General features: G+C 36.9%; 1 protein-coding gene across 5 annotated transcripts in view; it reads left to right on the forward strand.

The window, feature by feature from the left end:
• LOC129578940 (hepatic leukemia factor) overlaps positions 1 to 18,646 on the forward strand; it is a 59,781-nt gene that overhangs the window by 1,404 nt on the left and 39,731 nt on the right. For 2 of the 5 annotated variants that reach the window (XM_055468310.1, XM_055468311.1), the window contains exon 1: positions 6,187 to 8,638. In XM_055468310.1, the coding sequence (XP_055324285.1) occupies positions 8,518 to 8,638 (121 nt within the window). In that variant the 5' untranslated portion in view covers positions 6,187 to 8,517. Of the gene's footprint in view, positions 1 to 6,186; positions 8,639 to 18,646 lie in introns of those variants that run through there. The other 3 variants (XM_055468306.1, XM_055468309.1, XM_055468308.1) reach the window with 2 other exon arrangements.

Consider the following 18,646-nt stretch of genomic DNA (forward strand, 5'->3'; position numbering starts at 1 on the left):
GCTGTCAATACCGTTGCGATAGAATCGAATCGTTGTTGTCGGTTGCTGGTGCGGCGTAATGCAATTAGAGGCGACAGAAAAAGATGGAAAACGCAATCGCTTCGTAAATTATCATTCGAATGGCCACGACACATAATGTCTTGGATTCATCAAATATTACCATCGCCATCACCATCACCAACCCCACCTATTTAACGAACCGAATGCACATAGTATTCGCACGCGCCCTCACATACGTACATATTCTTTGAAGTTCCCACACAAACACATTTGCCTCTTGTTCAATTTAGTTTTCCTTCGATGTCATTGCAAAGATGTATGTTTTCGTGCCATTTCTTGCATCGAATAATAATAATCGATTTCTAGTAACGTTCGAATACACGAAAAACACATCGACAGTAAGCAGTCCCGAAAACGTCAAATTAATGCTCAAATAATCTATAATTCAGCAAGAGTAATATAATCTGATGAGCATAGACATATATCTAGATCTAATATTTACATATAGAAAAAAATTCTGTCATTCCTTCCATTTCTGCTGACGATGTGCCCCGTCACTGTAATGACAATTTAATTTATGGAACCCCAAAAATTTTCAGCGTGCTAACGCTCGGTAATGTAATTGCCAGTGTGAGTTATCTGTGCACTCACAAAGTCCTAGCCCAACTATTTCTCATTGTTGTCTGTTTTTTTTTCTCTCTCCATATTTTCGACGTTCCAAATCCATTCAGAAGGTTATAACAATGGATTTGTAACTGTTCCAATGCTTAATTGGTACAACAATCTCCATTGCTAACTACAAGTCTCTTCATATCGAGCCGGGTTCATAAAAGTTTTGTGGTGCCTTTGCATATTTCCAGTTGTCACAATGTGTGTATCGCATTACATTTACGAGTTGGGTTTTGGATTTTCACTTTGGTGCACAAAGTTGCATATTTTGTGTTCAACAAAAGAGGTGAACAATGCAAAACCACAAGGAAATGAATGTAAAAAGACAGTGCAACAACAATGCACGTGGAAGAGGGCAGAAGGGAGCGAGAGCGAACGGGGCAAAAGTGAGAACGAGATAGAGGGATATAGAAAAGAATGTGCGTGGAGCCGAGCGCAACGGAAAAAAGGGAAAAAATGGATGGTTGGCGAAATGTGGATAGCTGCAATCACATTGCACATGTTTCAATATGGGGCTCGCTTTGACAAGATCGACAAACAAAATATGATAATTTTTTTCCTCTACTTTCTTCTTCTTCTTCTTCTTCTTCCGTTCAATATGAACTATGGCTCGGCTCTTCTTTTGCAAACACCATTTGCCGAATGGATTCGCACATATAAAGATGGTTTGCAAGCATTTTTGTTATAAATGTATTGCCAACCAAATCGATTTTCCATTTATTCTCTTCTCATACAAAAATAGAAAGCTTTAACATTGCATTTTATATACGATTCTATTCGATTTAGTTTGGTTAATGGGGTGTACAACTTAGCTATCTTTATAGTGCATGCACACACCATAACTTGGTCTTTTGATGGCCGTGACGGTGGTAGTGGTGGCGGCAGCGACAGCGACAGCGAATGACGTCTTGTTTCATTTGCTTTAATTACAACGGTACACAAATTAAAGAAGAGGTAAAAAACACACACAAGAGAGAAAGAACATGAACAAAAAGAAAAATTACTGTCGGAAATTGAATGCACTTGTTTTCCTAATTTAATTAAAATAGTTTCAAGTTTTCTGTTTTTCTATCTCCTGGTCTCACTCTCCACCTCTCTTCTCTTCTCTCTTCTGTGTCTATCGCTCCGGTCGTGATATTGAATTGATGCGCATGCTTCTTCGATTTACATGTTTTCCAACTCACGAGAGATCTGAACTCGGATTCTAGAACATGGCCAGGAAGGCACGATTCATTAACTATGTATAAAAATTGAACGGTGGATTGCATTTAATTGGTGTGTGCACTGTGGACATGGTCATGTTCAAATGGTGAAAATCGTGTTCGAAATTTTAGCACAATACTAACGAGTTTGTGTATTTAAATGTGATAATGAGGAGTCAGCTGAAAATGAAAACAAACACATCATCAAGTGAACAAAAAAAAAGAGACAAGCAATGAACAATGGAAACAAACAATTATTATTGAGAATTGGTCGGCATTGAATTGGCTTTCGGTTACAATTCGGAGATGTGTGCTGTGTGTGTGGCTTTGGATGGTTCAGTGTGCCAAAGTTAGAGAGAGAGAGAGAGAGAGAAAGACAGACGGAAGGAGTGATAATTCTGAAATAGCTGACAAATGATAACGAAGAAAAATTGTAATCCAAAACTGATCTAATTGCAGTTCCAACGAATACAGTGTATCAAGTTCATATCTTTAGCACATGCACAACTACACACACAGGCACGCATACAATTTCATATGACATCGGCTCAAAGCGTAAATATCATTTGTCATCATCATTAAATTCGTCTCTTCCGAGCAAAAGACATTCATTCAAACATTCGAAGATAGAAAATGTCTGTCAATATCTCAGCTAGGTTTAAAATAAATGTCAATTTTGAATGGTACATCTCATACGAAAACAATAATCGTTGAAAATCACATGCAATGTGGGCTATTGTGTGTGTGTGTGTGTGTGTGTGTGTGTGTCAGGCAGAGTTGAAAATTTTTACGAACAGAGTTGTTCGGCTATTTCAGTTTTGTCAAAAACAACGAAAATGAAAGAAGAACGAAAAGAAATGAAAACAAGTCAAATATTCATTTGCTTCAGCGATGATATGGTTACAATTAGTAAGTACATACGCTATGTTGTCGAATGTTTGTGTACACGAGTGCGATGTGCTCAGCTCATAATTTTATTCATTCGGATGTGAATAAACAAGATGAATTTCATTCATTAGCTGTGAAAGACCGTGTTTTGAGCGCACAGCGGTCGAGTAAGAGAGAGTAAGAGAGAGAGAGAGAGAGAGAGAGAGTCATTGCGCGCGCGAACGAGAGATCAACAGAATGAATGAGCGAGAGTGAGAATGAGCAAAAGAGATAGAAGTAACGGAAAAAACCAGAAGCGATTTTACAGTGTGCGCGCGAGAAAGATATGTGAAAAATTAAATGCATATGGCATTAAAAATAATAAAATAGAGTAAGTGTGTAGAGAGCAAGCCAGAGTAATTCATTTGCTCCTGTTGCTAGTACCAAAAATAATTGAAAGCCCAAAAATAAATGTGGCACACAAATGATTATTTAAAGAATAGCCATATCATTCGAAACGAAATAAATAAAAAGCGCTCCATATTCGAATTGACGAAATGAAAATTTCGTTATCATGATACAATTTCATGATGAACTTAAGCTGACTTACTACATTTTCGAATTGTATTCGCATATAGATCCGAAGACAACGACAACGACAACGACGACGACGACGGCGACGACACAAATTGAATTGTTGCGGTCGTCTTTTTATATAGAACTTTTTTTGTCGCTCTATCTTTTTCGCTCGCTTTTAGTTTAATTCACATTCGGCCAACAGAAAATCAAAGATCTCTTCATGATTTATTTTCATCGCATTATGTCCGTGAGATCGATTTAACCATGCATGTAAATGTACGAACACCGCACTCTCGATGCCGTTGAATGCATCGCAACCACTTGGTCACACCAAAAACCGAACGTCGAGTGTGCACTGTATTCACTACAAAAATATCCATACATCAAGCTACACACGTATTCAATGAACCCCATTCTCATAAATATCGCTGAAATCAAGTATATTGTTGTTAGATTCAAACCAACACGTAAATTGCCAATCGTTTATTGCGCCTGGCGTTATCTTCATCAATTCTTCTTCACTATTTCGCTGTATATCTCTGTTGCCCGTGTGCGCGTTCTCACACACAGCCCCAGGCAAAACGACCATACGCCAACAATGTCCAAATGTACAATAAATAGACAAAGTTGAGTGAGAACGTGAGCTGGCGATGCAGTGAGAGTGAGAAAGCGATACAGAACGAACGAAAGAATGAACGAACGACACAGTAAGAGAGCATGAACAACATGTAGTCGAATCCGGCATTCATGTGACACGCGGTATAAATGCACAAGTATTTTGACGATGTTGTTAAAGGCCGCATTGGCACATGACTTAATGAAACAAAAAAAAATATCATTTTGTTTTACAACAAAAATGTCTCGCTAAAAAAACACCCATCGCTTGTTATCTTGGTTGCGTTATACTGCATTGTCGAGTACAAATAAAACGAAACAAATCCAAATGGAATGCGTTTTGTTGTTTGCAGCCCGAAAAAAAGATATCACCGTGTTCATTTCCATTTTGAATGTAGTGTCGCATCGATAACTAGCCGCCGAAAATGTGCAATTGGTCGCGCTCGAAATGATTGATATGTAAAGTTCACATTGAGTCTCTCTCTCTCTCTCACGTTCTCGTTCTCGTTCTCATTCTCTTTCGTCCCTTTGCTCCGTTCGCAACGAGTCGCCAGTCAACTATTTTGGGACAATTTGACACAAACCATTTTGGTGTGTATTTGTGCATGATGCAAATTTATTTTGACTGGCCTTAACACGGCTTCGGTTCGTTCAATGGAGATTGATTTGCGAACAGTGTGCCCGTCCGTTTGTCGCGCATTCAAAAATCACACGATACACTCGACGAAAGAGAGAGAAAAAGAGAAACATTAAAAAGTGTATAAGCGAATTAAAGAAGCCAAAAATAATAATAATTTCTCCTGTCATGTCACATATCATGTTCATTCTAAATTTATGGCACTGGCATTATGATTTGTGCAACAAATGTGCACCCAATTTCCAAAGTATAGTGCAGAATATCGGCAGGAAATGCAAAAACCAACACAGAAGCAATCTCAATCTATTTTAACGTTTCTTCGGAGCAATATTATCATTTTGCAAAGCAGCAACACCGTTTATCTGATAACTAAGATAAAATTTGTATTTGAATCAATGAGATCGACGATCGTAGTGTTGTTGTTAACGCAATGTCGTAAAGATTTGATGTTGTGATTGTCTATGAGCAGCACAGCTGAATTTATCTATGTCTTTGAAATGGATTGCATGAAATCGTCATGTAGTAAATGAGAAAAAAAAACAACAACTTGGTTTCAAACATAAAAAGAGTCAATTGGTGTATCTATAATGAATCGCGATATAAATGTGTGCATGCGGCAATTTGACGTTCCGTATCAACTGTCCTCTGTCGTACATACACCAATTCAAACACAGCACACATTCTCTGGTGACGTTCGTATAGATATCGCCGTTGAGCGAGCAACCGAGCGAGTGAGCGAATGAACGAATGAGCACATCGTTCAAACACACGGACGGCTCAAATCGACCTGCATATATGTGAATTCGATTTTAAAATGATAGAAGATTTTGCTGCCGCTGCCATACACCATGTGTTAACCGAACACTCGGATACATTCCCTTTTGCCTTTGGATTGTGATTTGGCTATGGCTTTGGCTTTAATTTATTTATTAATATTTCTAACATTTACAGCACAACTACTATCAGTCATTTTAAAATAGATTAGAAAGAACCCGCTGCCGCGAACAGAACGCGCACGAAATAGACACATACATACATACACATACACGCACGTGCTTCAATGTGCATGTATACTATGAGTGGTGCACACAAACAATGGCAGCCCGAATCGACTGAGTAGAGAGACAGAGTAAAGAAGAATTGAGTAACAGGCAAATGATAGAGAGGAAAACAGCCACTCACACATTTCGATTATTCTAAATTCACCGCATTCGCATCGTAAATATTCATCTGTTAGAAAATTTTGAAATGAAAAAAAAAGAAGAATCAAATAAAAAATAAGCCGAATCGAATGAACGAAAGCAACGGCAGCAGTATTGAAAAAAATAGCGTATATTTGTCTGTTTTCGCTGTGTGCTTTTTTTTACTTATATTTTCGTTGTTGTCGTCGTCGTTGCCGTCATATTTTGTTCGATGTTTACTTGTAAAGTATTTTTCTTTAATTCATCATAGTCGTCCTATGCATGTATACACTTCTCTCTTCGTTTTTTTTTGGCATGTATGAAATCGAGCACGGGCCTATGCGATTCGCGGCTACTGCTGGTCTGACTGTGTATGTGTGTGTGTGTGTGTACGTTAAGTCGTTTCGTGTATGCTCTCTCTCAGCATTAGTGTTCTTTTTATATCACGTCTCATACGTATCGCCAGTTATAATTCGGTTTTCTGTGTTTCAAGAACTCTACATAGTACACATTGCGGTGTGTACTGAATGTACTAAAGTCTTCTCCGTGTGTATACATACTGAACAGTTTCGTTTCGTTCGTTGGTTATTTTTTTTTGTTCGGTTCTCGTATATTTTACACTTATTGTTTTTATTAAATGTGTATTCTTGTGCATAAAATCCCCACAAAACGTTCTAGTGATTGATTCATTCGACGAACATCCTTCCAAAAGGATCGACATCTCAGGTGAAAATAAGAAAGAAAAAAACCCAAGACGTGAATGCTCAATAACAAACGTGATCTGTGGACGGGGCGAGGAGAGAGAGAGATAGATAGCAAGAGAGAGAGAGAGAAAAGTGGAAAGTGATACAACTGCCACTTGATCGGTTCGATCAGATTTGACACACAAACGCGAATCGCCGTGCTTATTGTTTTTGATCTGTTATCACACAAAACGGAGTCAAACGAAAAAAAGAGTTGTTAGAATTTCCGTATAACGACAGAGTCTATCGAAAACCGAAGAGATATTTCACAATTAAATTGGTTGAATTTATTATTTTTATTTCTATTCGGCCTGTGTCGCCAAACAAAATTCGATTTGACACAAACAGACACTTGTATCGATCAAAATTGGTTGTTGAACATTGAATACGCACGCGATCACAACACCAAATCAGTCGCCAAATATCAATTGAACGGGTGCTAGATTCATTTCATATGCAGGATTATTTTGAAAATAGCCACCACATCGTCTTATCATATTGTGTCTATTTTTGTTTCGCCCAAAAATCCAAAGTTCCGTGTAATGATCAATCGGGGTGAGAGAATAATTCACTGTATTGGCCAAAACGCAACACTTCGATGACCGACACATTACTTGGACAACGAAACGGATCACAGTCGTATCGTTAGGCCAGAATACAAAAAGACAGCAGGCACATCAGCAATATTGTCAACACCGCCAATCTCTTCACACTCCATCATCGACGTCATCGTTGTCATTGTCGTCGCCGTCATCATCATAACTTCAAAGCAATAGACGTATATTTCGACGTGCAATTCAACAACAACAACAACAACAACAACAACAACAACAACAACAACAACAACAATACAATATCAATCTCAATTACCCAAATCTAATAAGAAAATACGCTCATCTATCTAAAAATATATACATATATATATCTGTAATCAGCAATGTATGTTTTGTCGTGAGGCTATGTGATTTAGAAGCTTACAAAAGAAAACCAAGCGATTTTTCTTTCTTCGTATGCTTACTTGGGCCTTATTTAAATGAATAAACATAAATTTAAAACAAAACAAAGACAAACCAAAATAAGTTAATGCAATGGATAAGCAATAATAAATATCCAAAACTGTTCAGTTATTTTAATTTGCCCTTTTTTGTTTCGTTGAAATACATAATAACATATATATAAATATCGTTGAGAAGTGAAAGCAAAAGTAATATTTTGAAGAAAAAGAATTTAAACCAAATGAAACAAGTAATACAAAAGATTTAATAGCGAAAAGAAAACTAAAATTCGTTAAAAAAAAAGGAACAACAAGTGAAGAAAAGCGACTACATCGTAATTGGTTCGTTGCAACGTTGTGATTGTGTGTTATTCGTTTATTCATCATATTCAACCGCAACTTATGGGAATTATGTTAATTCATCAAGGATTCATAGTATGACAAGATCTCGATCGGTTTGCGATCTTTGAGCGCCATTTGAGTGAGAGCAAGAGACAAATTGCAATGTTCAAAAATCGATTCACCTGAGTGTGGATTTCAACACCCAATCAAATAATCTCAAAAGTAAAGGAAAAAAAAAAGAAATAAACACGAGAAAGAATACCTAATCATACGGACAATTTTTAACGAATTTTCAAGTGTTCTTACAATAACTTCAATTCACGACATCAAACTTGCAATCTTCAGCAGCCAACAACAACAATACATTAGAAAAAAAGTAACAAGAATATAAAAAAATTGAACTATATCACATGATTTGATAAGGGAGAGAGCATAAATAAGACGACATTTCATTAATCTATGTGAAGCTTTTTTTTTGAAGGACAAACTGAAGAACTGGCCAATAAAAACCGAAAATATCCGCTTATTTTATTAATCAAATCAGTTAAAAATCAAAGAAAAAATACAGAATTAAAAACACACACACACATACACATCCACGAAAGAGAAAAAATTACTAGGTAAAAAGAAAATCACGCGAATTGATAACACAAGTAGTAAAGAAAGATACGTGTGCGTGCGAGTGTGTATGCAAGACTTTTCAATAATGAGTGACAGAGAACGATCATCGCCGACTCTAATCGAATCTGGATTAAAAAACTTAATTGGAGGCCGTGACAGCAATTATCCATTGATCAGCGGTATTAATGGTAAGTACCTAAGAAGTTTATGCTTTCATCCAAACTAACAATATCTATCCATCCATTTGTTCATTTGAAGTTCGATCGTTGTCTATTTATACATATATTTTTTTCTGTGGTTCAAACTTTGTTGGTTTGTTTGATTTGTCGATTTCAAATTCCAAGCAATAAGTATATATATATTCAATTGAATTGAGTATCGATCTCTAGTGGTCATCAATTCAATGTGAAAAAGGGATGCTGCCGCCGAGCTTTTTTCTTCAAGTGAAAAAATAATAATTCAGCAGCATTCGCTTAAACTCTTCTTTTATATTCGTTGTTGTTCTCTGTTCATATGATGTACATTGGCAAAGGAGAAGCAAAAAAATGTGACTACTTATAATCTGAGCAAAAGGCAAATCGATAGATTAGAATTGTCTTGCCTTTCAAACGGCTTACGTTTTTAACTACTTTCATATGATCAAGAGCTACGCACGTTTTTATTATTGAAGGAAAATTTCAGCTCAGTATCATATTGCTGTTGCTGGTTGTTGATTTTTTTTTCAAATACTGATTCCTTCCAATCATATAATGGAAACATTTTAGATCTCTTTACAAATACAGTCGCCGAGAATTAGTAATATAGCACCGACCATATTGTTTGTTGTTGCTCTTGGTCATTTCGTTTATGATCTTGTAAGCAGCGTGTGCATATGTGTACTATGCCGAGTTTTTGTCCCATTCAATGGGGCAATGCCGTTTCGATATTTTTTTATTATTATCATTATTGTTTTACACATTTAATTTGTGGTGTGTGTGTGTGTAGCATAAAGTTGGAAATTTGCGTTTCGTTCAGGTCATGCCAGGCCAGGCCAGGCCAGGCCAGTCTCAAGCTGATTCGGTATCCAATTTCGAAATATCTATCAAAGTCAAAGAGATTCGTATTGCGTTGATATTGTGTTAAATAAATTGAAATTTTCTTGGGTTCTCTGTCGCTCTCTTTGTGCGTCTATGGCGTGCTTTTTTCTCTTCATTCGTCAATATGTAAGAGATCAATGGTTATGATAGCGAGTTAGGGTGAATTGTACACAACTGGTTAGGCTAGCCAACCAACCAACCAGCCAGCCAGCCACATGATTCCCTTTCAATACGAGTGTCTTTCTATGGATTTGATTCTTTCTTCTTTTTTTTATTCGGTGTGTACATATATGTGCAGGACGCACACAGAAATAGCCGAGAAAGAGCAGCAATAGCAACAACAACATAGTCGTAACACTGAAAACAGTAATAAAGTAGACACGTATAAGAGACTCGCTGTTTTACGCATTCGATGTGACACGGGCGCACATATATTCTTGATCTAATTTATAGCGTTAAAGATTGTGATGTTTGTCAATTTTTCGAAGCAGCATAATGTATGTAAATTATCAAGCTCGGTTTCGTTCAATCAGTCGAGCACACTTCGATTGATGAATATGTGTCGAAATGTGGCACTTTAACGAAAATTTATAGTAAATTGCAATTTCACGCTATTTTGCTGACTGAATGTGTGTGCACATCCCAGGCAGTTATGTTTGCGAGTATCTCTATTGACACACCGTCAAAACATTGATTTTCAATTGACTTTGACTGACGATTGGATAGTTCTGTGTAGAAACAGAGACACAGAGAAAGAGTGAGAGAGAGAGAGAGAGAGATGTAAAATGGATATGCTGACATCAAAGTATGAAATATGCTTTTCAAACAAACTGAACTACATTTGTTTTATTTTCTGTCATATTCACATCATTCGGTTTCAATTTCGGGTATTACCATCGAACAAAAGAAAAGCAAAAAAAGTGAAGAAACAACAACCGTAGAATGAAATCAACTCTTCAAAAATCTACATGCATTTGAAATATCGTGTGCCATCAAAGAATGTCCGAAAATAGATTTCAGTAATTGTTGATGCTTCTGTAAAGTGATCACCAATATTATCAATCGTTCGTCCGTCCGACCGACCGACCGACGAATTTTTCAAGGAGATTTCTATCTCACGTTCTCAATGAATTGAAAATTGGGAAATCTCTAATATTTCAACCGTTTCTTCTTGTTCTGCATGACTCAAGCTCTCTCGGTTTGTGTATGTGTGTCTCGAAAATTGAGATATGAAAAAAAAATATTTCGAGTTTTTCAAAAAATAAACAAACAAACATGAATAGAGGAGAAAAACTCGCGGCAAAAATAAGCATTTTCATGATATTTTGATACAACATTTTGAGTTGATGGCTTTTTTTTCAGTGTCGTCAAAAAAGACATGTGACTTTTTCAACGTTTTCTATGTGTGATAGTATACGGCCTATATGAAATACTTAAGCGAAAGTTGTGTGTGTGTGCACACTGCACACATTTACACCGCCACAACAGCGACTAAATGTCAACGCACATATACTTGTTGGCTCTGTGTGTAAATCGCAGCACACTAATGCAAGAGCCAGTATGTACGATCGCAACGATTGGGCTTAACCAGTGTTCGTATGTGCTCGTAGCAAGTTTATGTGTGTGTGTTATTGGTTTGGTTGAAGCGAAGCTTGTGTGCTTTCGATCGTTGATCATGTGTGTATTTTACGGTTTCGGCATTTTTAAACTGGCATCAAATCATACGGTTCTATTCGACCGTTTTATATGTGCAGCAATGCCGCTATCGATTCAATTTTATTTGTGTCTTATTATCCTTTTGATGCTTGGCGCAAATTAAATGCGAATGCATTCGGAAGAAAGTTTTGTCATGAAATTTCTGTATGATATGAAGCAAGCGAGCGAGTGCGCTCGTGCTCACGCACAATCATCAACAACAACACGATTTCATGTGATCAAATCGATAGCAAATATTTTAAATTAAATTCAAATCGAAAATCTATTTTGTTCGATGTGATGCATATTGCTGTGGTCGGCGACGATCACACTGCATCGTGTTGCAATTAAATCATCAATCGGCGCACAGTCTTTCTTATCGACATTTCGACATCGAGCCGAATGAAAGATTTTCTTTTTCCTCGCTCTCTGTTCGCGTTTTGTTTTTTTTCTGTTTCTTCTTCTTACTTACGCGTATGAGCGCACACACAGTTTTCGGAATGTATATACTGATAAAATAAAAAGTAGCGAACAACAGTGATTTCAGTTGGTCAGAACAAAGCCGTCAAAGACCATGCAATCTAAAAATACCGACCGAATTGACGATATATGCACAACTGTGCGAAAGAAAAGGAAAATAACGAAAAAGAAACTATACACACATGAATAGGCAAGAAGAAGAACGAAGAAAAAATAAATAAATCTATATATTCATAAAGTGTTTTTTGGCGCGCTGTGGAATTTCGATAGTCAAAGTCAGCCTTTTCGACCTTCGATAATAGCGCAAAATGAGTCCTTTGGCGGTGCGTATTTCTTTTTGCTATGAACACTTCGTTATGAAAAAGTATCGCCTACTGTGACTTCCGTCTCGACACTCTCATAATCATATATTTTGTAAACAACATACCCAGCCACAATCTTGTCGCTCTTTACCTTTTGGAATCGTTGATTCGACTATGTTTTGAATCGACGTTTGACCTTTTCATTAGTGAATATCGCGGAAAAACGAACGTCAATATCGCTCTTTTTTCTTTCTCTTCCTCAAAAAAGTGATGATATCCTCGGTCAAATGCTGTCCATCAATTTCAGCTCGTGAGTGAGTCAGCGAGAGAGCCAGTCGAACAAGCTGTTTATTAGAAAAGTGTCGGAAATTGGCGCACAGTTGCACAGATCGATGATTTTTTGTCCTGTAAAATAATACGTTATGCCTTTGACATTTAAGTGTTCATGCCATTTTCGTTCGGTCGCTTCAATTTCGGTTAATGAAAAGTCACACATCAGTTTCATTTCAGTTTCGGGCGTTGGGGCGCTTTTTGTGTGCACCGTTCGCGAGCTTACATAGACTCATGGGTTGCCAGCCGCATCATTTACTCATTTAACCAATTAGGAAAAGATATTTTGAAATGTTCTTTCACGAAAAGCAGTGACGCGTATGCTATTTCATGCATATGTTGATCGATTATCTGAGCGACATTCGCCATGCCGCCTTCATATTCTCCTTGTGCCGTACTGCTGCTGCTGCCCGTGTACATTGCTGTAAATGTACGGATTTTCGGTTATTGTGTTTTCTTCATTTCAATTTTAAATGTACCAATGAAAAAATAGCGTAAAATGTTTTTTAGGCCGAAATAACGTTTGAGAATATCGATGGGGCAAATCAAAAGATAGTAATATATAGCGTGTTTATTTTTAGTGTGGCGTTGTCGGCCACAATGTTGTTGAACAGCATTTCAACGACAAAAAAAGGAAACTATCCTGAAACAGCACAAACTGGTCATCATAATTGTATCCGTTTGGCTCCATTCATAGAACGAAATTAATAAAAGACAAAACAACATGAAAACAAAAACAAACAAAGACTAATGAAATTTAATTCGATTTGGCATGGCCAAAAGCAATCGTCTTGATGGCGGTGCAATGGACTTTTGATTTATGTGATTGAACAATTCGGTATATATATTTCTGGTTCTTGGCTCGATCGAAAATTGTTGACTTTTATCAGCCAAGCGATTTGTGTATGAGTCATCAGCACATCAACGATGAGATGGTCAACAGGCAAATCAATCGAATTTGGGTCAAAGTCTGAGGGCTCGGTCTTTGCACATGCATTTATCGATTGAAAATCGAAAGTCTTAAGCTCTCGCTTAATTAACCTTATCAACTACACTCTAAATTTTATTTCTTGTATCGTTTTATCTTTCGTGTGCCATTCAAAATGTGCATTTTGTACACCGCGCAAGCACTCAACCGCATGACAATGATGCCTATCTCTCTATTCAGCCCGGCAACTATAAAACATACAATCGACTAATTTATTTAAAACCGAACAACTGTTGAAATGTCGAAATGCACACGCCAAATTCACGCTTACACATTTCTACGCAACGATATTGCTTTGGTAGGCAACAACAACAACACCAACAACAACGTCAACGTCAACAGCAACAGTAGCATAGAAAAAAAGCGCGCGCTCACATGAATAAGAAAATAAAAGTGTGCAATAAAATCAATACGCCGGGCAAAGATATGAACGATTCAAATGCATCTCTCGTCGCTTGAAAATCGCTTGAATGTCATCTCAGTTTGTGAGCAAAGGAAAAAGCGCACAAATTAGGAATGAAATAGAAAACGCAGCTGTTGGTTAAAAACGAAAACGTCAAAAGGAGAACACACAGAGGCCGTTTTTTTTCCTCTCTAATTCTTCTTCGGTTTTAACAGAGAACGAAAAAGTGTCGATGCTGAAGTCAACAAAAAACACTCTTACACACACACACAATAAAAAGAAATGAATAAAAGAAAAGCATCGAGCAAGAAGAAACAGGAGATGTGCCGTATGATGATGAAAAGCACAACGATTTTCTTTTTTCAACATTTTTAAATAGCCTGTGTGTGAATAGCAAAAAGAAAAAGGGGATCATTTTAAACTTTAAAATAACAAGCAAAATCAAGAGAGCGAAAGAATAAAAGAAACGAGAAAGAGAGAGAGAGAGAGAGAGAGAGAGAGAGAGAGAGAGAGAGAGAGAGAGTAAATGACAGAGTCCGGCTAATGCGTTGCGCTTATTGTAAACACAACGAAAATGGTTCTGTGACTTTTTCGATCGTTTCGCTTTATTTTCATCGAAGAGAAAAAAGGGGCAAGAATGAGAGCAAAGCCATACCATCTGAGAGTGCAAAGCGCACAGGGGAAAAGAGAAAAGATACAAGAGAGAAAACAGCTGAAGAAAACAGATGAGAAAGAGAGAGTGAGGCAGAGAAATCACGAACGACAGTGAAAATGTTCAAAGCCCGCTGTATTGTGATATCGCCTCAAAAATGCATCTGTGCTCTAAAAATGTCATCTATAAAACGCACACTCGCACTCCAATCCTTTATTGGACAGTCATCTCTCTAATGTTCTCAATAAAATTCAATTGACGCTCTGCAGATGCTTGTCAACTGGCTCTCTTTTTCTCTCTCGCTCTGATTTGTCTCTATTAATACCGTCGATCTATCCTATTTCTTTTTATTTCTCTACTTTTCGTTCGTTACTGTTTTCTTCTTATTCTCGGTTTTGTTCAGTCAAAATCTCCGAATTTGCTATTTTCCTTCCAACGGCTTTTGCCTTTGCTTCGATCGCCAATGAAGTGGCCGAATGTGCATTCGCACTCACACAACCGCAATGTGAGATTCATTTTCATATCTACATCTATATATGGTGAGAATATGTATATAAAATGCACTGCACTCTATGTGTGTGAATGCGAACAAAATTGTAATTGACTTGCGCGCGTAATATGTGACGTCACACACAATTCGAACGAATACAGTGAAGTTTTTCATTTTTGGAAGTGGAATCAGTGTTGCAGCGCTGTTGTCAGTGTTGTTGTTGTTTTTTTCATTCGTTCATGTTAAATTTTCTTTGCTTGATTTTCCGTAAATTTCTTTCCCCTTTCCATTGGCCGCAGAAATATTTCGATCGGAAAAATACCATCGAACAATAAAGCAAAAAAAAAAGGAGCACACAGCGATGATTCGAAGCGATTTAGTTTATTTGTATACAAACACACAAAAAATAGAGAAGAGAGCAGCTTGCATTCAAAGCGGTTAAAATATTGCGGATGATTTAATGACAATTATTGAACATGCGCTCTCACAATACGTACATCCATACAATGTTGGATGTTGTTGTTGTAAATTGTTTGGCGGTTTTGCCGTTGTTGTTGTTGGGCTACTTCGGTTTAACGATTTTTAAGTAAAATGTTGATGATATATCGAATATATATAGCTGTCATAAGCAACAATTGCACTCAATGAAGCGCTTGGTGTCAGTAATGCAGCTCTTTGATATCTGCTCTTTTTCTTTCGTCTCTCCACTTGTTCGGTGCGGCTAGAAGGGATTTATATATATCGAATAAGCGTCAAAGTGCATTTCAAAGCGAATCACACACAAGACAAAAGGTGATGATGATGATGATGCTATGCATAGCACATACGTGTATATATGTTTTTTTTTTTTGTAAAATGAATTTGTTCATTTGAAAAACTTTGGCATTTTTGGCATAGCCTTTGGACTTCTCCGGAATATAAATCTCTTAATTATCGTTCGTTTGATTATTTTATTTTTCATTACATGAAATATTTATGAAAAAAAAGAAGGAATTTATTTATAGTTCACAAGAGAAATGAATGGGAGAGAAAGAGCGACGATACAGAGAAAGACTAACGGCTCGGCCGGTTGAGACTACAGACGGTTTTGCAAATCGGTTATAAACATAAATAAAATTGAATGTAATAAAAATGATCAAGTATACAGTTGTATGTATAAATACAACAGTGAAAAACCATCGATTGGTTTTTGTTTTTGCGGCTCTGAGATAAAAATGGAACAATTCAATACGAATCGGTGCGCGCTGAACACGCATCTAAAATACCAAAGCAACCATAAATTATATTTGAGCTCTATTCTCTCGTTTTTTCTTCTCTCTCTCTCTCTCTCTCTCTCTCTCTCTCTCTCTCTCTTTTGCTATTCGGCTCGGTATTCTGTTTGGGTTTGTTGTTGGTGTTCACTTTTGCCTTCAAACGTTCATGGATATCATGTGAAGTTTGTGTGTTGTTGATTTTTTTTCTAGTTAATAGTTGGCGGACGCTATAACTTACAGACTTGCGTCTACAAACGTGTAGATGCGTGCTTTGCGTGTTTTTTTTTCTTTATTTTGGTCGTTGTAGTTTGTCACATGACTTTAAACTCCATGCGTATACGCTGAATTGATCGTGATATTTCGATGACGAAAGATTTCCAATTCGTATGTTTGTCTGTTATTAGCACTACATGGAATGTAGGCTACTGTAGTTGTAATTTTTTTTCCCAAGAAAATTTTAAGGATCTTTAGGCCATTTTTTTGGATCGTAAATTGATTCATTTTAATATTCATATTTTTTTTATTTGAAATGAAGCAATTGCGCCTAATTGCAAAAATGAAATAAAATCATGTTCTTGTAATTCACTTTTGAGATAACTCGAAAAAAAAATTTACACTTTTTTCGTTACCAATGTGAAATAATGTACGATGATCATTCACATTGAATGTACATAAAACACATAAGTGTAGAATACAGTATCATCATATAAATTTATTTAATTTTTTTTTGACAATATTAAAATGATATGCATACAAAAAGTAGATTAAAACTACATTCCATGTAGTGCTTACGATAATAATTTGATGAGTAACATCAATTAATTAAACCCCTTAAATTTACAAGCTTCAAGAACGCAGAGCGGAGCGAAGCGACGATCTGCGGTCTTGTTTATTTTTCTGCTGTTGCTGCTGCTACGGCTAGTCTCGTATCGTGAACGGTATGCATATCGGCGCTTGTCGTGACGCATGCATGTGAAGCCCATTCGTTTATGTGTGAATTTATTTGGGCATTAAAAGTGTCATGTGCCTCTTCAATTCGCTCAATCTGCATTATTAAAATTCGTTTTTTCTTCGGTCACGGGATACATCTCTGCTACACTATGCAATTTTCTTCTCGTTCAATTGTTTTTCTTCTTTATTTGTCTGCCCACACAATTTTCAGCACGTTTTCCCGATTTCCACGACCATTTGCCGTCCCTAAACGATCAGCCGTTGTTATGATCTTTTATTTTCGCTTAATTTTATCATTCTATCTCATTTGCCTCAACGAACGTGTATCGTACAGCAGAGCAGAAAAATGCAAATGTTAACGTTTTTAAATCGAGATATATATTTCGATTAGAGTCGATTTCGTTGTAATTTGCATGAGAATGAGTTGAAAGAAGGAGAAAAAGTTGCAATGCGGTCGCAGTAGCTATATAATTTGCTGAGCCGATTTTGCTCGTTGGATTATACAATGCAGAAAGCGAGAATAAAAAATGTCGGCTCGGTCGTTACGCTCAGCGGTGCATTTGTATGGATGCAATTAAATTTTGGTGGGTGCATTATGATTGCAGGTGTAGTTGAATGTTGTAGTGTAATCGTCTCTTTCGCTCTCGTTCTCGTCTTTCCCACAGTTACAATTATGACTCGAGTGAGATATTCAATATAATCACACACAAATACATTTTCGTGTTGATATATGAGAATATTACAATGTTTTTCATGTCGGTTTCGTTGCTTTTATCTCTTTCCCTCTCTCTCACTCTCTTTCTCTCTCTCTCTCTCTGGATTTGGGTGTATGTGATATTCATTTCGTCGGTCTTATCCACCTAACTGTATTTGAATCGGTTGATGAGTATTTGTGAGCGATGCTGCGACTACATAACGCACTGGAATATAATACACACTACGAACATACACCATTGAATGAGCCAAAAAAAATTTGGCTAGCAAACATTAGAGTTTCGTTACTTGCGTTGACATATCCCATCAATAACCCAAGACATGAAGATTGTTCAGTGGCCAACTTGAAAAGTCCCTCACCCATGCAGTACGCAACAGCAATAGCAAAAAAATCCATGCTTTTTTTCAACTCTTCATGTTGGCCCAATTCCATTTTTTGGTTTCACCTCTCTCTCTATCTCTCTCTTTCTCGTTCTCTCTGTTCATTGTTCATTCTATTTATTTATTTCATTATAATTTTCAACGATATGCTCGGTGTATTTTTCCTTCTGTCGGTTATTATCGTTTTTCGGTTTTGTGGAAAGTATTCTAAGCTCTTTTTTGGCAATGTTCAGCGTTCACATGACACGATAATAAACGTGAACAATATATATCATGATTGCTCTTGTAATTGAATGATTGTACAGGGGGATAAGAGTGTTTAAACGACAATAAACCTAGCAGACACTCATCATACAGCCGTTCCTTTTTCTATTTGTGAACTTAGATCGTGTTGCTAAACATGTGCGTAAACGAATTATTTACAGATTTGGTCACATTGTTGTTACTACACAGTAGCGCGCACGGCATTGGTTGTATGTCG

Source organism: Sitodiplosis mosellana, unplaced genomic scaffold (genome assembly GCF_009176505.1).
Source record: "Sitodiplosis mosellana isolate CC-2019 unplaced genomic scaffold, AAFC_SMos_1.0 Smas_scaffold_6226, whole genome shotgun sequence".
Classification (NCBI taxonomy): Eukaryota; Metazoa; Arthropoda; class Insecta; order Diptera; family Cecidomyiidae; genus Sitodiplosis; species Sitodiplosis mosellana.